At 37.4% G+C, this 25229-nt stretch overlaps 1 protein-coding gene across 1 annotated transcript; it reads right to left on the minus strand.

The window, feature by feature from the left end:
• Nucleotides 1-891: 891 nt before the first annotated feature.
• LOC132148772 (serine/threonine-protein kinase/endoribonuclease IRE1-like) lies at nucleotides 892-24105 on the minus strand. Its single transcript, XM_059557470.1, has 22 exons — nucleotides 23857-24105; nucleotides 20178-20298; nucleotides 18726-18759; nucleotides 18346-18418; nucleotides 18100-18172; nucleotides 16676-16798; nucleotides 15643-15744; nucleotides 15292-15553; nucleotides 13365-13443; nucleotides 12083-12248; nucleotides 11609-11724; nucleotides 10139-10327; nucleotides 8400-8658; nucleotides 8229-8319; nucleotides 7294-7483; nucleotides 6669-6768; nucleotides 6337-6536; nucleotides 3763-3910; nucleotides 3532-3659; nucleotides 2541-2664; nucleotides 2287-2354; nucleotides 892-1967 (listed from the first exon to the last, which is right to left on the minus strand). Exons 1-22 carry the CDS (start codon nucleotides 23935-23937, stop codon nucleotides 1563-1565), a joined length of 3132 nt encoding a protein of 1043 aa, XP_059413453.1. The 5' UTR covers nucleotides 23938-24105; the 3' UTR covers nucleotides 892-1562.
• Nucleotides 24106-25229: the final 1124 nt, after the last annotated feature.

Genomic DNA, 25229 nt, shown 5'->3' on the forward strand with positions numbered 1-25229 from the left:
GTAGTTACTTTTTGCATCATGACATATATATACAAATAAAATATTTTTATACTACGTGCAAGTAGTAATGGACGCCATTCTCACAAAAAGTCAACAGAAATAACATGGTATATATAAAATATTTGAAAAATGGTCAGCATTTGGAGAACTTAGCAAACATTAGCAAAACCAGGCTTTGCCAAGGAAGAAAGGCTATTTGCAATCACATCTGGTCCAAAGACTGGTTAAAATGTGCTTGGCATTGCACAATATCAGCTTTTATTAACAATACATGTAAAAAGGCATTACTGCATTTAAAAAATTTCCCCTAAAAATGTGCCATTTAAAAATATATGAAAAACATTAAAAAACTTAACATTATAAAAGCTCCCTTTGGAATAGTTCAGTTCAAAACTTCATGCATTTTATATTACAATGCTTTATATGCACTGAACATCACACCAGCATCAGGCCCAGGAGTATAAAAAAAATAAAAATAAAAAAAATAAAAAAGCATGACAGAATGACTGAAATTATGAGCACAATACGGGAAGTGTGTCATGAAAGTATATCCAGAACTTCTGAAAGCATAATACTGGTAATGCCATACAGTGGGTTCCACTTTAGAAACTTTGAAGGAACAGTTCACCCAAAAATGTATCTCATGCATTATTTACTTCTTGTTTCAAACCAGTATTATCACAGAAGTAGTCCATTTGGCTTGTGTGCTGTATGTGATTTGTGCTTCCACATTATAATATGTGAGAACCAATGCTCTTTGGCTTCACTGATGTCAAATCTGGTGTTACGTCTTCACACTCTGAGTGAGAATTGAGAAACATAGTGCAAGGGAAAGATTATCAGGGAATAATAACTTAAATTTGGATGTATTTCTTTAGAAAATTCAGCACACAAGTTGAATACTTTTATAATGCTTTTCGGTATTTTGGGGCTTCACAGCAGGTGGTCACTGTACAGAGGAGAATGGTGAACATTCTGCTTTTCCATGGAGAGTCGTACATTTATGGATGACTAAATGATGCCTCTCTACATTTTTGATAGAACTAGTCCTTTAACAACTTTCAGCAGCAAAGACAAAATGAGAACCACAAGCATTAGCTTCTCCTCAGAACCAAGTAATGTCCTTTTAGTCATTTAAAAAGGCACAATGGCCACTTCAACCAATTATCAATCATCAAAATATGTACAAAAAATATAAATTCAATAGCATGATCTTTCTCACCAAGCACGACTCAACATTGCACAGTAGAATTTCTTGTGTTCACTTCAAGTGTTCAACAAAAAATTCCTCGGCTTCCAATCACATTATACTTGAAAAAAGGAAGGAGTGAGCACACCATTGACAACCCAAGCCATCCTTTTCAGCATCCTCCAAATCATATTCTCCAGGAATCTGTAAGTTGCTCAAACAAGAGTTGTTGTCTAAAATGAGCATGTAAGGCACTAAAGATGAGAGGGCAGCCTCTGTGGTGACAGCCTGGACACTGCAGGCCCAGACTGCATCCACACAGAGAGACGGCTCATCCCTGGAATGTCTCAGAAAAGGGTCCACCCAATTGACACTAAGGAGCTCCAGTCTCCTGTTTGGACAGCGTGGGTGGCACTGGGACTGTCTGTATGTGCTCTATGGTGAGCTCGGGTAAGACTGCCATTTCAGACAGTGTTTCTGACAGTTCATGTGGAGCTGCTGATGTCTGACTGGATGACGACAGGCCTGAGGGCACTGATGGACTGCTATGCTGTGTGGGGGGAGTCTGTGGTACACACTGTGCTTCTGTGTGGTGTGTGAGCAGTTCAGAAGCATGGTAGTAAGGCAGGAAAGGTCGCTCCACAGCACAGAAACGCATGGCCAGATGGGTGTGGTGCAGAAGAAGAGGGAAACGGGAGGTAAAGTAGGAGACAAATTCATCTGGAATGGATCCCAGTGTTTCCTGGACTTCATCAGGTAACTCTCTGTAATGGTGTTTCTACAGGAAACAAAGATGAAATGACAATTTGTGATTAAGAAAAACAGGATTTTTTAATCATATGAAATGTTATATTTTCAACATGGACTACACAGTTATTTTAGTACAAGTTAACCATCATGTCACTTAAAAAATGTAAAACGTGACAAATAGGTACAACTAAACAACTACATATAATTTATTAAAAAAGGAACGTTTAGTTCCTTCTATTCTGTCTGTTCTATTCTGTTACTTTTCCATTAATTATAATGCACATTATGTGCTGTAACTACTAGATATTTGTGGTGAGAATCAAACTGATTTTCTTTAGCAAATGTACCTTGTTTCTCATGGCGCGTAAAAGATCTCTGACCGATCCGCCTTTGTATGAACGGAATTTGCGAAGATCTGAAGAAGAACGATTTGCATTTGAATGGTTTGTGGAGCAAAATTATTCCAAATAAAGATACAAATAAGAAACAAAACTAGATAATCATGACAGAGCTGCGTGTGGATTAACTATTTACAAACTCTTAGAATTAAAAATTGATCAAAAGTCCAGCCAACAGTAAGCCAAATCTCAGCAGTCCTCACCGGTCTGTAGAGGCACTGTGATATGATCCCTCCAAACACCTCTGACCACCATCCGTCCTCCTCTCTCCAGCTGTCTCACGATTGGTCCATCTAACGGTTCCTTCTCAATTCTATCACTAACATCCTTTGAGCAAGTAAAAAAAACAACAACTTTAGTTTTCTGGAAAAGAGAACATTAAAGCATTGATGAACTGCATTGTTTTTATCTTCTAATGTTCTCTGAGATTCACTTGGTAAGAATTGTACATCAAAAATTGTTATAATTTAGACATTAATGGCCATATTCTACCAGGTTTTTGACCCTCTGGCTTGAAAACACTGTTTTAAGGAGCATGTGTCCTTTAAAGGAGCAATTTCTATCTTTATGAAATTGAACTTGATTTGATGCTTAATCAAAAATAACCAACTACTTACTATACCAGTTAGAATCCTAACACGATAACCCACAACTAAGAACTCCCCAACATCTGTAAAACTTATCAGGCATCTAAATCTATTTTTATTGCCAGCTATCCTGTTTCTGTATCTCTCTTTTCACACACACCCATGGGCAAAACCAATAAGACACGAAGAAGGGTTGATCTGTTACTGTGTAGGCAGTCTAGTGCTGTTGTATTATTCGTACGTAATAAAAATAAAAATCAATAGAAAACGAGCCGTTTTGGCAGCTTCAATAAAACTGTTTTTGGACCGAGGAAGTTTTGAGTTCTGAAACTTAAAATATGTTTACAATGACCTCCAATATGTCAAAAGATAAATTACATTTTGATGTCCCAATTCATGAACACTTTATCTACTGTCATGTAAACAATTCTGTACTGACCGATTTGTTTCAGACAGAATTCTGAACAACTTACATAAAAAAATAGAAATAATCTTGATTTGGTGTTTAATTGTTACTTTGTTGTTGTGCCTTTAGGTGTCTTCTTGGGCAAGGCACTGTTTGCAAAAGATGCGTTTAACCTGGTAAAATGAAGGATGACTGCCTAACCTGGAAGAACTGCAGCTGTTTTTCCAAACTCCAGAAGAAGGGATGTTTTAGCACTCTTTCTGCTAAGGGTCTCTTCTCTGGCTCCATACTCAACATCTGCTCAATCAGGTTTCGGGCCACAATATCCTCTGCATACAACAGCATAAATGATCACATGATCAAAAATCTGACAAACAGACCCAAAATTAGCTCTGGTGTTTTCGAATGCAAAAGGACATTTGGTCGTCCTACCGTGTCTGTTAGGGTCTAAGTGGTCCAGAGAGTAGGCACCCAGCAGAATGTTTGCTTGCCGCTGCAAGGACTTTCCATAGGGGTGGTGGCCTTCAGATACCACATAGTAAAACACACAGCCCGCAGAGAAGATGTCTACCATGCAGGTCTGAAACATCAGAGGTGAAAAGAGGTGAAACTGTGATTGTCTATCCATTGACAAAACGTAGTGCTTCCGACATGAAATTCTTTATTCTGATGGTCAACGCAGCATTCTGCAGTCATATATATTTGTATAGTGACAGCTAGACTGCGTAACTGTCTCCCTTGTGCACTTCCCTTTTTTTTCTTACATAAAAAGAAAAAAAAATTCTAATCAATATCTATTTATTTGGCAAGTAGCAGTCTAATTTTCAGCCATTACTGCAGGAAAAAAAATAGTTTCAGGACAAAACAAGGCTTCATGCTTTATGTTCTGATCACCCTGTCCTGTCCTCGTTATATATTACACCCTGTCAGTTTTTTAAGTTACATAAAACTCATAATCACTTGTTCCCTTCAAGTGTTGTTGTGCAGTAGTAGAGTGCGGCTGACCATTTGCAATGGCTACTGCTAAGGATGCAGTATTATTTTGGGACATTTTTGACGTTGTGACAGATCATAGAGGTACACAACATATAACTGCAGTAAAAGTTATGACATTCCTTGCAAACTGCAATTTTTACATCAACTATATACCAATGCATTGACATGAATAGCACTTCACTTAATTTTCGATGAAAAATCCATTAAATAAGCATATACATGTTGTAACTGTGCTATTCCAAACAGATTTTGGAATGCTGATTTTGTAAAATTAAACTTGGTGTAATTAAATTATTGGTAATTCTTTAGCCTGAAATTAATTCCATTAAAGGGTTAGTTAATCCAAAAATAATATTACTCACCCTAATTTAGTTCCAAACCCATAAGATATTTCAATCATCTTCTGAACACAACTTAAGTTATTTTTAAATGAAATCCGAGAGCTTTCTGACACTTCATAGACAGCAATACAACCATCATGTTCAAGGTCCAGAAAGGTAGTAAGGACATCTTTAAAACAGTCCATGTTCAACTTGAATTTTATGAAACTACGAAAATAAAACAAAAATAATGACTTTATTCAACAAATTTTCTCTTTCGTGTCTGCTTGTGGTGCTGCTGTCACAGGAGCCAGTGTTCTGATGTTGAACCAGGATGAGCGGAGCCTTGTTTAAAAGCAGAGGGACGCACACATGCGTTGAGGTACTGTCATTATTTTTTTATTTTTTTTGCGCACAAAAATTATTCTTGCTGCCTCATAAAATTAATGTTGAACAACTGATGTCACGTGGATTATGTCCTTACTCCCTTTCTGGGCCTTGAACATGGTAGTTCACTTGCCATCTCTCCAGGGTCAGAAAGCTCTCGGATTTCATCAAAAATATCTTAATATCTTTCCGAAGAATGAAGGCCTTACGGGTTTGGAATGACATAACGCTGAGTAATTAATGATAGATTTTTCAATTAGGATTAAACGATCCCTTTAATGAATATGAGAATGAATAAAGTATCAGGAACTTACAATGAATTATATTTACAATGTGTTAATCGAAATTTATTTCTACATATACTAATATATTTCATGCATGTATAAATAAACACTGTATTATGAACAAACAATTAACAATAAAAAGTATATTTATAAGTCAACATTAACATAAGTATCAATTAAAAACTGTTTATTATTTCCAATAACTAATTAAACTATTAACATTTATAATCAGTACATTTTCAAAGGGGATATCGGATTAAATTTTCAACTTTTTTATTTTTATATGAAATTTTATTTATAAGATTCGGGAGAAGCGCATCAGATACTTAGCCTAATCAACACAGGTGGACCATAATCAAGTAATCAATCCCATAGTATAAATATCGCTGACTTCCCTCTATCCATTGACGGTTTATCAGCATCCCTCCTCCACCCCATCTCTTTGAGTCCACTTTATAAATAGACGGGGAAGGGGGGGGTACTCTAGGTTCGGGCCATTCCCGAGCTCGGAGCCCTTCCCCGGACAGCACGCCAAATACGCATACCATACCTCAGCTAATTATATGTAAGCGTGAACTAGTGAATTACTTCTGGCGTGTCTGCAGGCTCAGAAAAGCTGAGCTGTCTGAATCATCAATGTGTTTCAATTTGCAGCCAGTTTCTATATAGATATAACTATTTGAATAAGAGTCCAAGAGTCCATGCCCCACGGCAGAGAGGGGAGTGCTGAGCAGTAGCTCACTGTCAAAGAGACATGCACTGAAATGGGTTTCTGTGAACAGATGTTAAAAAGGGTGTTGTTTTACATGGCCACTGAGGAACTTGAACCAAAGTGTTACAAACATTTCATCAAGACCCTACATTTTGGGAAATAGGCATCTATTGTCTTTAATCTTTAATAATCAATATAATATTTAATCACATTAAAAGAATGTTTGAATATATTGAAAGCTACAAAATTCTCTTAGGTGTGTTTAAACCAAAGCAAATGGCCACACAGCATGTGTTTGAGCTCTTACAGGGTTATGCTTTGCATCCTCACTGAGCACTTCTGGAGCAATCCAGCCCTCGGTGCCCGGGACCCCAGACTTCCTGCTGAAGCTGTGTCTGCCCACTGCAAGCTTCTTGCACAGGCCGAAGTCGGAGATCATGGCCTTCACACGCCTATGTGTGTTCGGCATCGACACCAGGATGTTGTGTGGCTTTAGATCTCTGTGGACTATACACCCATGAGAGGTTGAGTGTTACTAACACTCGTATCAAACTGATTTTTCGAGAAAACAACAACAACGACAAAAGTACTTTGTGAATAATGATTAAACATGTATTACTGATGTTTCTGACTGGTTACCTATATTAAGAGAATGTAAATGAGCCAGTCCAGACATGGTTTGCTCTAGCAGTGTCACTGGCTCCAAACCGTGGCGATCAAAATCCTTTCGTTCCACATACTAAAAGCAAATATAATAAAATATAAATAAGTAAATATACAACAGCATTGCATGACCTAAAAAGAACAAATTGAAAACCAGTTTTTCCATCTAAACATGACAATAAACTGAACGTTTTAGGAAAGATTTAGGTTGCTTTGTGAAATTTAAAACAAAGAAAGGTTAAACTTAAATCTCAGATCCTGCACTACCTCAATCACTACAAATCCAAGTTATGACAATGATATGTGATTTCCTGTGAAACAGACGCTTTCTGCTGAATAACAAGATGCTCGCCTTCTCAAATCATGCTGCATAATAAGATTATCTGGTTATCTCCATCTCAGTTCAAGTAAATTATTAGGGTTACAATAATAAATCCTTTATGTGTGTCCAATGGTCAATGATAGGAAAAGTTTTTGTTCTTGTGATTTGACATTTTAAATAAAATCTAAAATGCATATTCAGATAGATTTTTATTGTAATATTCAATTTGGGTTTTCAACATGAAAACAATAAAATGACATGCCGTGGTGTTCGTCATACCTCTTGTAGTGTGGAGTTACACAACTCTATGGCAATGTATTGAAACTGACGGTCTCTCTCTGTGCAGAAATAACGAATCACATTTGGATGCTCGTCTGACTCGCGCAGCAGCTGAACCTCACGGTCGGCAAAGCTGAAGCATTCTGGGAGAATCCTCTTCACAGCCACTGGACGGTTATCAAACTGACCCCTGAAATTACACAGAGAAAAGACTATAGACTCTGAATCAGAAAAAAATGAAAGCAAATTACCAAAAAAGAATGCCTGAGACGACAAAGATCAAGTACTCTTTAGCAGATCATGCTGCAAAACTTCTAGTCCAGGGCCTTGTCATTTCTAGGCTGGACTATTGCAGTGCTCTTCTGGATGGACCTCCATCATTTGAAATCAAACCTCTAGAAATGATTCAGAATGCAGTAGCACAACTGTTCTTCAACAAGCCCAAAAGAGCTCATGAGACACCTATCTTTATCCCTCTCCACTGGCTACCACTTGCAGATTGCATAATGTTAAACATACATGCTTACATACAGAACAGCAACAGGCTCAGCACCATCCATTCTTACAAATCTACAACCTCAAGGTACCATCACAGACAGGCACACAAATGTTTTTCGTTCACCGTTCCTTGCTGGTGGAATCTTTCCAACCCCATCCAGAATCCCTGACAACATTCAAGAGATTGCTGAAAACTCATCTCTTGTGAAAGCACTCAACCACAACCTACATCCTAAAAAAATTCTCTATGCTTTCACTTTTCCTTAATCCCTCTCTATTCGAGTTTATGTTACTCTGAATGATCCCTGAAACTTTGTATTATGGGTACTTTTCTTGTTTAATAACCTCTTTATAATGAATCGCTTGTTGTATTCCTCATTGGTAAATTGCTTTGGATTAAAGCATTTGCCTAGTGAATAAATGTAAATGTAACTTGCCTGTATACAATAGTTCCCTCAGCACCATGTCCAAGTACATCTCTGGGGTTGAATGTGATGTTTCCAATTCTGACAATGTTGGATTGTTCCTCTGAAATTAAAGACGAGAAAACAGAAGTCAACCAATTTGATTAAAAGGCAATGCACTACTGGAATCATCGTCTTGCTGACCGGCATCCTCATGCTCATTAGCCGAATGCCCCATCTCAGACTGGGACATGTTGGAATGGTTGGATGCTCGTGGGGTGATGTTGGGACTGCTGTGGGTGGAGCTCTCAGAACGGGTGTGGGCTGCCTCTAGGAAGTCAGTGTCAGGAGGCAGATCAGTGGGTGGCTGGAAAGTGAGCTGTTGCCGCTGCAGGAGCTGCAGCTTTTCCTCCATCTGCTGCTGAAATTGCTGGTGTTGCAATTGCTGCTGCTTGTGGACACTCTGATCAGAACACAACACATGATCATAACCATAACCATGATCATTTTGAATAAAATTACTCATATGGGACACACCTTTCATCCAAACATTTACAAGTTCTGCATAATTTTTAAATAATTTTAGTTTTTGCCTATTTACAGAATTGTAAAGAAAGTACATTTATTAGGCAAAGACGCAGAATGGGATTGGGGCAAGTCCTGACTTGAGTGTCCTGTCCTTTATTCAAATTTGTTCCTTCTCCCCCAATTCTTTCCCGTTACTCATCTTTTCCTTCACTCGGTTTACTCAATAAGCTTATATGTTCTGCGTACAATGTTGTGTGTGAATGCAAGTTATTATCATGTTTGGAATCATTTGAAATGTTTCAGTGCGACAGGTACAATAGTCCTATCCCCACAGAATTAGACTAAAAAGTAATAAAGATTTGACAGTTTATGAATATTTCGCCTGCTTTACAGGGTCCACTCTTTCATGCAATTAAATTTTCCCCCAATAATTAATTTTAAATTTTCCAATGATTAGTTCATGCTTCCATTTGGATAATGTTTGTTTTGGTAGGTAAAGAAAACTAGCAAAAGGTTAATAGTGATTCTGTATCCAAATGAGCCAAGAATGTGGAGTGTATGTTATACACTCAGGATTATGCATCTCTTACTCTTCAAAAAGAATTTTTTTAGCATTTGTTGTTTTGTACTGATATCTTCAAATTATGTAACTTGCATTAACTAACTAAAAATAAAATGTTAGATATGTTTTTATTCTGACATTTTGTAAGATAAATGGCTTTAGTAAATCACATTAAGTGCATGAACATGATCTAAAAACTAGAAGCTACGTTTGCATGGAGCGTGGGGCATGTCAGCCGGGATTCTGCATTTCTGACTAACTGCTTGACTTCATCATGTTGTTATAAATTTGTCTTAACTGCAGGGGGCTAGATGAAATTTTTTTTTAATATTGGCAAGCATGCAGAGGCCTATTTTATAGTCCTAGCCATAATCTGTTTAATGTCGAAACATTATAGTTGTTATGAACTGCATCCTGGGGTGCACATCAAAAGTGTCATAATTTTAATCATAAAAAAGCCATTTTCACCTCTGGAACAATGTGAAGCTGACCGTTTAGTCACTGGCTTAATTTACAGACACATAAACAGCAATATATTCTTTGTAAAAATAACACCTGACTGTCTTCACGACTGTATTGCTGGATCTTTTTTTTTTTGCACTTTTGTGTGTTCCATTATTACTGTAGTGATAAAAACACATTACTATAGTGATTACTTCCTACTGGAATATTTTGTAATCAAGATGCCTATGATTTGTTGGAGCTCTCAAATAAATCAATAGATTCTGCACAAACACACAATATTACTTCACCATGACATTGCATTTATGGATAGTTGGCAAGCTAATTAAGCATTTAGCTAGTCTAAGCATTCAGCTTGGAGTGATGGAAAGAGTAAAACTCAAGAGTTTACCTTGGGGTAGGTGATGATGAAGGCCACCCAGCCGGCCAGAAGGAAAGTGCAGAAGATGATGGTGGCCATGTCCTTCAGCATGGAGTCCACTGGAGTCTCCACACGTGGGACGCGGCCGGGTTTCTCCTGCAGGGATGACACGGGTGGAGGCAGAGGACTGCTGTCTTCCATTCCACTCTCATTTACTTTCTGCAACAAAGCAGAGCACACTTTGAGATGGCAATAAAACTAAATTCAAATAAACAATTTTAGGGCAAATAATCAAACATTCAATAAAATTTAGCTTATAAGAAAGTTTAGACAAACCTGTACAGCATGACTCCTGTATAAATGCTGTACTTCTAAAAATGTCAAAAGGTTTCCTGATTCCATTTTACATGTTTTTTGTTTTACTTAAATTATTTTTAATTAGTTAAGGAAGGCATTAAGTACTAGAATAGTACATGTTTGTTGATTTTAATCAAGGTTGTACTCATTTCTGCAACCCTTCATTTAAAAAAAATAAAAAATAAATACAAATCAGCAATATCAAAACTGTCTCTAGCCTCAATTAAGAGTAGGAATGACCAATGAAAGCGGCACCCAAGGGTCATTGATGCATGTGGGGACCCAGGGTTAGCCAGACTGGTCTGATCACACAGAAGAGCTACTGTAGCTCAAATTGCTGAAAAACTTAATGCTAGCCATTACAGACTAGACAAAACACACAGTGCATCGCAGTTTGCTGTCTATGGAGCTTCGTAGCCACAGACTGGTCAGTGTGCCAATGATGACCCCAACAAAGAGCATACAATGGGAACATGAGCAAACTGGACCATAGAGCAATGGAAGAAGGTTGTCTGGTTTACACTGCAAACTTTTGCTTCGCATCAGACACACATCAGTGTAACTACATTGTCACTGCAGCAGCAGACACGCCAGAGTATTCACAGTGGAAGCATTTGTACAGCATTACAAAGACAGATATAAATTCATTTTTGGAAAGTTATATACTTGAAAGTTTTAGTCTTAAAAGTTTGCTAACATGGGGATTCGCATGTAAAGGCAAAACAACAAAAACAGCTCCGATCATGTCATTTAAATTTCCCAAGTTTAAATGGGTAAATACATATTCATACAATACATACAGTTCTTAACATGCATGTGAAAAAAAGATATGCGCTGCTCTTGCGGTGCTCACGCTTCACTGCTTTACACTCTGGCCTGTTTTCTGGCGGGAAACCTTGGGCCCCAGGTATTCAGTGTTTTTCCAATTCATGCGATCATGTTTTTTTTTTTTTAATAAGACCATAATAATAATCCTCTAAGGTGATCTAAAAGGCTCCATCATCTTCTGAAACCACATTGATTTAGTGATCAGGCTTCAGACATGGCGTACAAAACATACAGATTGTTAAAGCTATCAGCTAACAGTACGTTAACACACTCAGTTGCACTGCAGCCAGATGTGCTGTGTGGATGATGTTTTACCTCTTCAATAGTCTTCTCTGTGGTAGGGGGAATGACGTTGATATGCTGGCGAGGGATGCTCTCCGGAAATTTCTCCAGAATTTTATTATGGGCATCAGGCGGTGTCTCGTGGTGACCTGCAAAAGAGGAACATTACTGTTGAGCACAATGTTCATACCTTATTAAATGTGGGGCCACGCAGAATCAGCACATGATAAGTGGGTTAACACTTATGACAATTAAACAATAATTAAGTACATACATTTTATATTTTCAGCAAACAGATCACCGTTGCACTCACAATTCACAACCACATTGATTTAAATCATTAAGACACAATGCCAGAGTTTGTTTTGGTGTCTTAAAGCTGGGAATCGAGTGGAGGCATTTTACAACTGCTATAAAATGTCTCCACTAGTGGGCAGGAGTGGCTCAATCTTGCATGATTCCCACAGTTCTGAGTGCAGGTCTTTATGAGAGTGCAGTATGTGGCACCTATCAGCAGCAGCGAATTCCTCATGAAGTTGAAGCGGTTTCTCTCTTTCAGAGCTGCACTGAACTTCACTGAGGTACTGGGAGTGATCACACACTCCTGCTCATCTTCCATGCTTGACTCCTGGTTACTGGGGCCCTCCAGCATGGGAAACGTCCTGCCACGAGGCTGAAATACACACATGCACACACACACTTGGTCATGAGCTTGCAAGCGTTAGAACAGCATTCCATCCTTTCTCAAACAGTCCTAGGGCCTTTTCAGAAAAATCTCAAAATCTGTAGAAAACAACAACAACAAAAAACATTCTACTGCAACACTGTAAATATTAGCAGATGTGGGATACTCCTACTTTATTTCCAACTTCAGGCAATCTATTGCCTAAAAATTGAAAATGACATTAAGAAAAATTAAGAATCATTAAGAAAAAAAAAAAATCTAGTTTCAAATACAGGTTGTTATAAACTGACTCTTTGTATTCATGTTGGCTTCATATGGTTTGAACACCTTTAATGCCAATATCAAAGATAATTTTATTAAAATTAAATTTGCGCTTTTAGCAGACGCTTTTATCCAAAGCGACTTACAGTGCATTCAGACTAACAGTGTATTATTTTAAGGTAAAAAGCATAAAAACATAATGAACCGTTATTTTATATATAAAAAAAGGTTTCTGAATAGTTTGTATAAAGAATTTAATTATTTTTAATCAGAACTTTACAGCCAAAAATACATTTACGAATGAATTTTAATAAACAAAATAAAAAAAACATACTCGTAGAAGAGATTGAATTCAAGTCACTGAATGTGTGAACTGCAATTTAATACTGTTAAAAACCACATGACCACTTATCTTCTTACAGGATATAATCAGGTCCTGTTGACGCATCTTTATACATCTTTACAGTTCTAGGTTTTGGTATATAGGATGTGCCAGCCATCTTGGTAGATGGTAAAGGTGAATCTGGCTAAGTGTGAGTTTGTCAAAGCCACAGTAACTTATTTGGGGAAGGTGATTGAGCAGGGCTAGGTGCATTCGATATGTGCAAAGGTTGAAGCCATGGATAACTTTCCACCTCGGACTACACTTTCCACTAGATCTTAATTCAGCTCATATTTTCTTCTCATCGAGTGACCTGACCTTACCTGAGGTACCGGCCATGGTGCTTATATCCCAAACCTTGAAGTTATGAGTGTGACTTCAGAACATACCACAGTTAATCTAACCACATAGTTCCATAAAAGTATAAAGAAACATATTTTAAGGTTTTTAACATCACTCACCACAACAGTAACGGCATCATGCACCAGGGAGGGAGACGCATACAGGCCAGAGGAGTGTTTCCCAACATATAATGTGGACCTGTCAGAACACCAGCAACAAATGGCAAATTATTTCATATTTTGTTTTCTAAAGACACATACTTTGACACTAATCATCTGGCCAAGGAACTGCTAAGTTTTATACAATGGCTAATCTTTATTCATCCAGGCAATAACACTAGATCTATAGTAATGTGTGGAGTTTGATCTTACCCCAGTTACTGAAACATACAAAATGCTCTGCTCTAAACAGTTCTACAGAGAGTTTCTGCTCAAAGCTAGGGTTGGCTACATACTATTTTTGTTGTTGTTGTTGTTGTTGTTGTCTAGTATAAATACTGATATACTGCAACCTTGATATTCTAATGCCAATTCAATACCAGTAGCTTCACATTTCTTTTAAAGTAATCAGATTGTTTTACCCATAGAGATCATTTTTAATTGCAGGACTGTACACACAATTTTTGCTATTGCAAACTGAGGAATGAGTCAGAATTATTTTATGTAGGAGAATAACGTATGCTGCACATAGAGCTGATCTTGAATTAAACTTGGAAAATTAACAAGTCACAGTAAACATCGCTCTATAATGAAAAGTTGAGAGAACAAAGGAAAAAGACAGTTTCCAGTTTACAGCAGGGTTTTAATATTCTGTTAATTGTGTGTCTGAATGATGTATTCCGTGCAGTCAGACCTGAGTATCGGTATCTCATCTGCAACTCTACTCAAAGCATTTAAGTGTTGAATTTACACAAACTACACATCTTTGAATTTCTAGAATCAGTTCTTTCCCACACTTCATGAACAGAGACAGGATGTGGCTTAGATATTGGAGATGCAACAAGCAGGTTACATCTCCAGTATCTAAGCCACATCCTTTCTGTGTTTAACTCCTAAAGGATGACCTCCTTAAATGCTCTGGTCTTCAATAGAGAGTGTTGCTCAGCTCATCTCTACAGAATCCCCCACAGCTGCTCAAGAATGTTAAGATTGGGTGAAATACAAGTCCACTGAAAGATTATCACATCGGAAGAATGCATATCATCATTGTAATGTTGAAAAAATGGCCAACAACAGAAGAGGGTAGCATCTTCTGCTTCAAGTTTTTGTATCTCTTGAGACTAGAGCTTGGATTACCAGAGGTCTATATTTTGTAAATATGGGCCATGGAAAAGAGTTTATTGTACTTTGGCTATGTTTTCACACTTAAAACAAATATTTGGCATTCCTTTTGTACCATTGTCCTCTTTTGTGCTAAGAAATAGGTCTCCTGGCAGTTCTCTCCCAAGTGGTTCCATTGTTGTCAGTATTAAGTCTGAGTATGTTTCAATAGGCTATATAACACTTTCAATTGTCAGGAAATTACTTCTCTTTAAAGGTGTTGGTTTAACATACATACCTGTTGATCAAAAATTGCCTTAAACTTTTTTACGCTACTTTCAGGAGGGTGTACTCACTTTTGCAACACAACATTTGATCACTTTGATATATTGATATATATTTTGATATATAATTTGGACATTCTTCTTTGCTAACTGATCAAGCAGTCTTATTGGAACATTATATCTCCAAAGAACCCTAAGTTGTCTTCTAAGTAAAGAGTAATTGCTGAATTTATTAAGTTTTAGAGGGGGTGTACTGATTAATGCTGTGCACTGTATGTACACAGGGTACAAAATCAGAGCTGTAAAAAGTCGTTTCACCATGTAAACATAAAAGAAACTCAAGAGGTGGCATTCCAGCAAGAAACTGGATAGCATGGACGCTGGAAGTGACACGATTATCAACACTGTTATTAAGAATAATACTTTTTTTAAGGAAATTCACTCCCACTGGCAAACACACACACACACACACACTGCTTTGTCTTGTTAGAAGGGCTCCTTACATCAGTTTATCTTTGGTTTTCTTCTCCCGAGGAAATGGATATTTCCACTGTGTAATGCGGCCCACCTCTCCTGACATGAAAGTGAGATAACGCAACGTTTCAACAGCAACATTGGTGTGCGGGACTTTGCACAGTCCCTCGCGCTGCCAGATGTAGATCGCCACCACAGGGGAGTTGTAGTTCTGAACCCACTGCACGTCTCCAGACTCACTGTCCACGGTCACCACCAGGCCATCACCGTTGGACACAAAGTGGGCCATATCTGTTAAACGCGGGAAACAATGTTATGTGCAACGAAAGAGGATTAAAGGGTTTACAAATTGATAAAGATCAATGCAGCTGATGCCTCACTGTGTTTGGTGTCGTCGTCTGGAAGGGTGAAAGCGTAGTCAGAATAAGTAGCGTTCCAGCGCAGCTCTCTGCTCTTGGTGTCATACATAGTGATTGTGTATTCTGAGGGACAACACATTCAACAGATCAGCAAAGTGTAATACTCATACTTCATACTAAGATCAGCAAAGGATATCTTTGATACTCAGATCATATGGGAGTTGTTTGGAGTCTTTGCATTAGACGTCTATCGACTCCAGCAGATGTGCGTCAGTATACAGTTTATCACGTGCACAATATTGTTACTGTGAGCCGTTAATAATTCTAGGCTACATATTAGCACAAGTTTTTACATTTCTCTAAACTCACAGAAAAATATATCTTATAATGAATGTGCATTTCAGAGTTTAATATATAATGAATAATAATAATCCCCAGTGTGTTACAGATGCGATCTCTTGTTACAGGTTGTTGCCTGAGCATGTGAGACTAAGGAAACAAATGCACAAGTTGGTGCCTAGTTCAACTTTCAGCATTTTTATGCATAAATGTGTGTCGCTTAGCAATAGCGTTTATTTTTGTTTTTGTGCTCATGCAATTGTGATATATTATGTACATATTAATATTTGGAAAATTAGTATGAAAATGAAAATTATCCAACTTTATTTAAAGATTCCTCCCTAATCATAACAGTCTTCATTTATATTTTTACCAATAAACATTCTGTCACATTAATCAATATTTAGCATATTCAGCAGTCTATAAATCATAATTTATTTGTGGAATGATTTAAATGTTCAACAATAAGATTTGTTTATGTTTCAGTGCTTTTCAATACCGTGATAATACAGAATATACTGAAAAAAAGTTTGAGCAATTATCATGATTTGTCAAATAAATAAAAATAAATGATAACGTCACATGCCTACTCTCTGGTAACAGTATTACAGCATTCAGAATTTGGATAAGTGCTACTGCTCCTAAAGGGATCTCTGGTTGCTCATATAGACACAAACAGAGATGGTGTCATCTAAAGTCAGGTCTTGGCCCTTACCAGTGCGGCCGAGGTAGAGCAGAGATGAAGATGGACATAACATCTCAGCATAGGAACAGGTCAGTGTCTGCTGCTTCTCACCAGTCAGCAGATCCACAACATACCACACGTCGTGCTTCTTACCTACAAACAAACAAACAAACAAACAAAACCTTCATGTACTCAAGCACAGGCCAGCATACAATTATGAATGTGCAATTCGCATTCAATTCGAACTTTAATTCAGAATCAGCTTTTTGAGCAGCATCTGCGATTCTGCTACAGAAAATAATTCTGACTCATTCCTCAGTTTGCAAAAACAACAATTGTGTGTACACAGCTGCACTTTAAAGGCAAGAGTTGTTTAAAAGAAATGTGAAGCTTGTATGTTCGTTAAAGCATTCATAGCACTTTGCATGTTTTTTGTATAACACAAATCTCATGTTTACATATACAATACCTGTAATAATTTATATGTCAATGCTTATCTTTTGTGGTAATCCACAGCATATCACAGAGGCTGTACATAATACATAAAGAATTGAGCTGATTAGCTGAAGAGGAAAGGGTTGAAAAAAAAATAGAGGGTTGGCCACATCATTTTTCTATTTGGATAACTTTGCGCCAATGAACTGTACACAATAATGGCAAAAAATAGATAAAAAAATAGAACACTTATAAACAATAATTATTTCATAAGATGTAAAGACAGAGCATTTACATAATCAGTGCAGGGGTTTTCCCAAGTGCTTCTTGTTTTCCCATTTCAATTATCATTTTAAAGACCAAAAGTTCACAGAAAGCTGATGCAGCATGCGTGAATGTGCTCGCCAGGACGTGTAAAAACACATCAACACTTCAGTTCAAACACACCACATGTTTACGCTTGGAAACAAGTGTGGCTTTGAGTGAAACAAGGTTACTTCCTGTGGGTTGAACTGTGATATTCAACATATGAGATGCAGTGCAGAGAGGAACTTAAAAACTGATGTTTAAACAGTTGACAAGCCTCATTTAAAGAGATTAAGTAACAGGATTTTTCATTGTTTAACTTCCAGGCCTGTCTGCAGACTGATTTAATCAATGTTTGACCTTCCACCTTTGGGTGTCATTATAGAGGTAGCTGTGCCTTTTCATTTGCACCTTTAAGAGTTTAGAAAGGGTGGTACAGACAGACATGTTTTTATGTGTTTGCGGTGAGATCATGAAACAATCCCACAGCACCCACCCAATCACCAACATATGCATGCACCGGGAGACCACCAGTTCCTCAAGCATCAACCTCTGCTGATAGTCTAATCATGTTTTTCATTCATGGTTATGGTACTGTTCAAATCTCTACCTTAACTACAAGCCATAGTAATATTGATGCTTGGTTGATCAGAACTTGAGAATGAGGTTCAGATTACTAATTACCAAATAATGAATGAGAATGCGTCTCTCACCCGTGTATAAGATGCCATCAGAACTGCGACAGGGAGAAGCCTGGACCAGCTCAGGAATGGTGAACGGCAGTTTCTGCAACAACCCCAAACATTAAATATAATATTTGTGACCCCATCCAAAATTACACAACGTTTCACTTCAAAGTGATATTTCTCTTTTCTTAATCTATCGCTAATAAGAATATCACCCTTAGTTTCCAGAGAATGAGGAAGTCCTTCATGCAAAATTAAAAAAAGATCCCTCACCGTCAAACCCTCATTATTTTTCCCTCCGAGAGAGTACAAACTGCCATCATTTGGGTCTGGGAGAAATGCAGGCCTGTAAAAATAAGAATAACATTTGTTCAGGATTGTCTTGTATGACTGATGTTGTACCTGTATTTTCTTGAAGTACCCCCCCCCCCCCACAGAGAAAAAAAAAACAGTTAATATTTTTATGACAAAATTGGTCACTGTGTGTACTCCAAATAAGCAAACAAAACGTTTTTTTTTCTTTTTAACTGTCCTGCTGGGTGTTTTTTTATCTGTGGCTTTAGGAAGAATCGTGCTAGCTCAGCATCTTGCACAGTTCCTGTTGTTTCACTTTTCATGCACAAATGTTCAAGTATAAATAAAAGAAGGCTTACTCTGACACATGCGTTGGGACTTGCAAAACAGGATCTACATTGGAAATGAAAACCATGTCAGTTAACAGTAATAAACTTTGTCACAGGCAAATGAAGGGATAAGCAAACATGAAGACAATACAAATCAAACAAAGTCTTGGGTGTAAAACTCAGATGTAAACTTAATGGAGATTAATATCTTTGCGTAAATGAATCCAATGGTTCTTACTACTTCCAGTATCTGCTCTATTAGACCTAGATCATTAAACCTATGAAATAACAAACAGAAGTATGAGAGTTAGGCCTGATCACCTGTGTGAACAGTTCTGCTGCCGGGAGGCATGAGGACTGCAATCTTTGTAAAACCCTAAGACAATGTTACAGGGAGACAGAAAGGACAGCCATGTGTCCCCAAAAACTAATGCCTTGGTGGAAAAGTGGAGCAACATCTCACAAAATGAACTGGCAGATCTGGTGAGGTCCATTTGGATGACATGCTCTAGTAAACCAAATATGAACTGCGACTTTAACCAATAAAAGCCAAGAAATTCAGATTTACCATCTATGACAACACACTAAAAGACTGTCAGACTGCACAACACAAGTCGCTGTGGGAGTGTAGTGCAACAGCCTCTAACGTCTCCCTCAGTCCTGTAGCTCCTGCGTGTATGACTGGCTCAGCCTGTACATCAGGTTTCTAAGAGACACAGCAGGTGAGTGAAATGCAACTTGCTGTGATCGTGTGAATATTGAAAAGTAAAGCTAATGTGTGGCCAGTGCGACAACAATGGAAGATTCCATTCAATGCATGTTAATACAGCAGACGTGAAGGGTGCATTAAAATGTATTAAATGGATCCATCACTCATTCATGTTATGTTCTGGGAGAAAGCTCGAGAGAAATGGAGACATGCCTGACCTTGATGACGCACTGTTTGCATGTCAATAGGTTAATGCTTTCAATATTACCCACAACAGATATGACAGATGTTATGATGAATAACACATCGAAATGAGAACCCAAATGTTTTTTTTTGTTTTGTTAAATGTACATGAATGGGAACGTGAATTTCTAAATACCCTCTTACATTCACAAGTTCGTTTCACATGTTTCTGTGGCATGACAGAATACTTTTTTAGTTACCAATAAATTTCCTAGCTGCATAACGCAAACCCATGTCTCTCTAGTAAAGTTTTTTGATCAATGAGAATTGTAATCGTATCAATAAATAAATAAATAACCCTCAAACCAGAACATCTATATTTATATTTTAATACTTTTCAAGTCACACAAATCCTGGGTTTAATAATTTTTTCTTTCTTGTAATTATTTCAAACAAAACAATGCTAGACACTTTTTAGATTTTGAATTTGAACGTCTCTTTACCTGTCCTGGTACTACCAGTAATGTTCAAGTGTCTGCTTCCAAAAGAGACCAGTTTTCTGGTCTAGACCAAATGTTTATTATTCGTACCTTCTTTTAAGGTCCATTTGATTGTTCCAGATCTCTTGCTGACCGCGTGAAAGTTTCCGTCAAGTGTGGACACAAAGAGCAGACTCTCTGGTACAGACACCGTACTGCTGCCGCAAAAGCCCTGCAAACACACAGCTTTACTGAGGAGATGCTCTCTATACAAAACAAAACAAAACAAAACAAAACAAAACAAAACAAAACAAAACAAAACAAAACAAAACAAAACCACCTTAATATGTCCTGCATTATCTGTGCGCAAATATTTTGTGCGACCCTCTTGTTCAATATTCTTGGGGTCGAGAATAGCGTTTGTAAGCAAAGAAAACAAAAATAATGACTTTATTTTCTTCATCAAACCTGAAACTCATCGATCTGTTTGTGCCAGACTGGGAAGAAAGGTAGCCACTTTAATAATTAAATAAGGGATTTATGATCCACCAAGCATGAGAGCAAGTTCAAGTACACCCCGAAAACATAATCAAGACTTTGTAAAAAAAAAAAAGAAAAGGTTATAATAGGACCCCTCTAAGACACAGTCTTAAGTCTTAACAGAGTGGCTATGTTCATGCAACTGGCCCCAGGTCTGAAAGCTAAACCTGAACTACAGACAGACTGCTGTTCAGTCTCGGTTCATTTCTCAAAGAAACCCAACCCTGCTCACCTAGAGAAACTAGTCTGCCTCCAGTTTGGGTGAATGTTCATTCAATAAAGAGACTTAAAAAAAAATCAATAAATAACATACACAATACATATTCCACTGGATCACATGCTGAAGTGATAATGTTTTGTTTTTGCAGGTTTAGCCATTTCAATCTGACGGTTAGCGTCACTGAGTGAATGCAAACATTACACACCTGGACCCGATCACCATCGAAACGCAGCAGCATGCTCTTAGTTTCAGGAGAGAACAGAAAACATCCCGAACATCTGCTGCAACCTCAGCCAGCACCACTCGCATATCAACACACCGCACATGTTTTAGGGGCTTAAGAGATTATTTTAGGGAATATGTGATGCTCCAAATGAACACAGATTCCTATAAAACAAACTGAACAGAGACCACAGAGATCCCAGGAGGTGAATGGAGTATAATTTCCTTAAATCTGCAGGGTCATTCACATTTGTGTGATGCCATTAGGGTCACTAAAATAACGTATTTTAAGCATTTTACTGTTCATCAAATAAATGAAGTAGCTGTTATAAAGCTTAAAAAAAATGAGGTATTCATTGCATCACCCAGTTGCACAATAATACAACTCTAGTGCAGTACAAAACATTTCCGGCAAAGATCGGGAGTATTAAGTTCAGCTCCACTCATGACATTTGTCCACAGATGTATAAACTAATGCCTGATGCTGGAGGCTTCATAAAACATGTGATTACATGTGAAACGTGTGTCCATCTATCTCACACTTACACATCCTCATTCTCCTACTGCACCTCAGAAAAGGGAAATACGAGAAGCTATTTTAATGGTCAACTACGATATGTGCAGTCATTCAAGACTACTAGTATGCTGGCTAGTATGCCGTGATTAAAACTTTAAGGAAGGTACAGTAAGGCCAAGAGCACAGTCGCTCTGCTGCATTTCGCACACAACTGTGACTATATTCACACACAAAAGCACGAGATGTTTATTCACTGAGCCATAGATGTTCATGAGACGTAAACTTCTCTTAACGTAAAGAACCTAATCATGCATCAATAAAGAAGCTGTAAAATCCACATCAATAAAAACCCAATTAACCCACACGATAAACCCAAAGTGCCAGTAATGCTGTCCATTTCAAGACTCTCTGATGAGAAGCCAAGTCGTGTAGAAAAGAAACACAAATCTAACAAATGCACCTTCAAACCTTTTGGTATGATAGGTCAACTAAACAGCCTATTTATGGACACTAGGGCTACAACAACTAAGAGACAACAAACAACAACAAAATTAATTGACATTGACAACATGTCATTACTGATTATTCGGTAGTACTGTGTTTTAGTACACAGTAATACTGTATGATTTTAATGCGTTAGATGTTACAGAATATTCTAACAAGACAATCTTTCACTCTAGAGAGCAGAGAGATAAAAAACATTCACATACTTAATATTGATTTTGTGTTCAGCGTCATTATGTCAATAACACAGTGTGTCCCCACTATGGCTCTCAGAACACACAAACACTGCTCATACACCTGTGATAAGAGATGAACATAGACCTCTCCCCGAGTCTAGCAATTAGCAGCCATGTGCTCTACACCAGAAGTCTACTGCGGTCATGAGTCACACACTTCCTGAGTCCAAACAGATATAAAAGGAGTACTAAGGTGCATAAATAAGAGAATAACAGACTTTATTAGATGTCATATTGAATTCAAAGTGGGTGAAAACAAGGCTGTGAGAGTCTTTACAATGGCATGAACTATATGAAGGTCATTTTCACAACTCACAGCTTTCAAACCTGTTTTAATGGCGCTTGGGTGTACTCAAAGTGGTTTTGCAAATATGTTTTCGTCAGCTGAACAGACATGCTGTTAAACAACAGTGCAGTCCAAACATGTTTTACTTCTATCCCTTACAGCCTCATTTTTGTTTACGGTCATAAATGTAATGTAGCATATACTGACTAAAATCTATACAGAGGAAAATGTGTTAAGAAAAATGTTTCTCACGAATGGGATATGTGAGTAGATATGACTTTGAACTGATGAGTGTATATAATGTGTGTGTGTAATGTATAAAATGACATATTTATACTTGATCGGTACAACTTCATGAATCGACCCTGCTTGGGATTGAGCATTCCCAATTTTAATTTACCAGCCCAGGTGTTTATGAACTACTCTGGAGCATCTCGCTGATGTCTGTGGGTCCTAGTCAAAGTTATCAGATTGAGGTGAAGCATCACTACTCTCGGCCCGTAATGACTAAACCTGTGTTAATTCTAGTGTGATATTTAGTTAAAAAGTATGTTCTGGAAAGGATGTGTCTTTAAAGGATTATACTGGCAACACGAGGGGTCCCCAAACTTGGTCCTGGAGGGCCAGTGTCCTGCAGAGTTAATTATCACCCCTGCCTGGACATTTTAAGCATACCTACAGTAGTAACCTTGATTAGCTTGTTCAGGTGTGTTTGATTAGGGTTGGACCTAAACTCTGCAGGACACCGGCCCTCCAGGACCCAGTTTGGGGACCCCTGGATTGACAAAGATACTCTGGTTAATTGCTAAAAAATAAATACTACAGCAGAGTGCTGAAAAATATGGCAAAACTTAGGATAGGACAGCATACAACATAGGATAGGTCATCTAACCCATGTCTAACAGGTCAATCGATAACTTCAAGATAACCCTTGACACTATTTATCATAGACATGCACAGATCAGAGCTTCAGCATCATATACATCACAGCTGGTTTCTGTAGGCCATATTTTGCTTTCTGTGCATATCTAAAAATTGTCCATACACTCAAATCAGATTATATAGCAGGCCAACACAGTTCAAACTGGACTAATAATAAAAATATGATACAGGGCCACAGGTCAAAGTGATCAAAGATCAGGAGGACAGTAATCGATCGGCAGTGTTTAGACTCATCATCAGGCTCCTCTGACTCTAGTATAATTGTGTTAACTTGCGTTATAATGACCAGTTATCCGGAGAAGTGTAATGGATCAGTGACTCACCATCAGGCTGCAGTGACCCCAGCATATGATCGCAGTTATAATCCACACCAGAGCCCTGCTGCACACTCCCCACGCCATCATACACACATAAGCACGCGGACTTGTGAATACACAGCAGATATGACTCTTTAACTGTATTTTACGGTCTCATTGTACTGTGTACTACTGAACAGAACTCAATGCGTTATCAGCTCTCTTCTGCTACTGCAGTGCGCATGCGCACAACCCCCGTGGAGGCGGGGCTATGAGACGACGATACCTTCTTTTTCTCTTTTAATGTCTATGCTTGGAACGGATACGTGAAGCCATTAATTATTTATTTGGTTGAATTTAGTCAATTAAACAAGTAGTAGTAGTATTAAATATATAAGCACAATTCTTACTTGCATATGAAGCTGTCGATATAGCATTTTACACTTTTTGGCAGATTGTTAGAGATTAATAAAATCAGCTTTAAAATATTTTAAAAAATTATAGTTCTCAACTATTTTATTGATTAATATATATATATATATATATATATATATATATATATATATATATATATATATATATATATATATATATATATATATATATATATATATATACAGTACAGACCAAAAGTTTGATATGACGTATTTTCAGTTGTTTCACACTTTTTTGTTATGTATATAATTCCATATATAATTGCACATGTGTTAATTCATAGTTTTGATGCCTTCAGTGTGAATCTACAATTTCATAGTCATGAAAATAAAGAAAACTCTTTGAATGAGAAGGTGTGTCCGATTGGTCTGTACTGTATATATATATATATATATATATATATATATATATATATATATATATATATATATATATATATATATATATATATATATATATATATATATAAGCATCTCAGTATACATTTTCTTTAATGCTTCCAGTTATTTTGCTGTACAAAAAAGCCTGTTGTGGTGCTTAATTTATTATCATAATCATAAATAGACTGGTTTGTAGCACAAATAGATTTTGCACTTTTTTTCTTCTAGTTATTTGCCTATGGATGCCACTGAATCAGAAACATAACTCTTTCAAAGAAAATAGCTTCCACATTGAAGGTGGATACTCCTATGCTTTAAAACAAGGACAATTCAAGGAATCATATCTGTTACAGCAGTGTGGGGTGGGATGGGGACAATCAGAAAACCCTGTGAGGGCCCCCACTAAGGTCCTCTATGGTACAGCAGCACATCCTATTGTACACAGTCTACTGTTGTACATCATAACAGCTGTTATGCCTACCTGCATGTTTTGTAGGTATATGTAGTATTCCACTTATCCACAATTTTTTAATTGTTTTCTCTAATTACTGTAATTTGAAACCACATTTTGTTTTTCTCTATTGC

The sequence above is a fragment of the Carassius carassius genome, chromosome 9, assembly GCF_963082965.1.
Source record: "Carassius carassius chromosome 9, fCarCar2.1, whole genome shotgun sequence".
Taxonomy (NCBI): domain Eukaryota; kingdom Metazoa; phylum Chordata; class Actinopteri; order Cypriniformes; family Cyprinidae; genus Carassius; species Carassius carassius.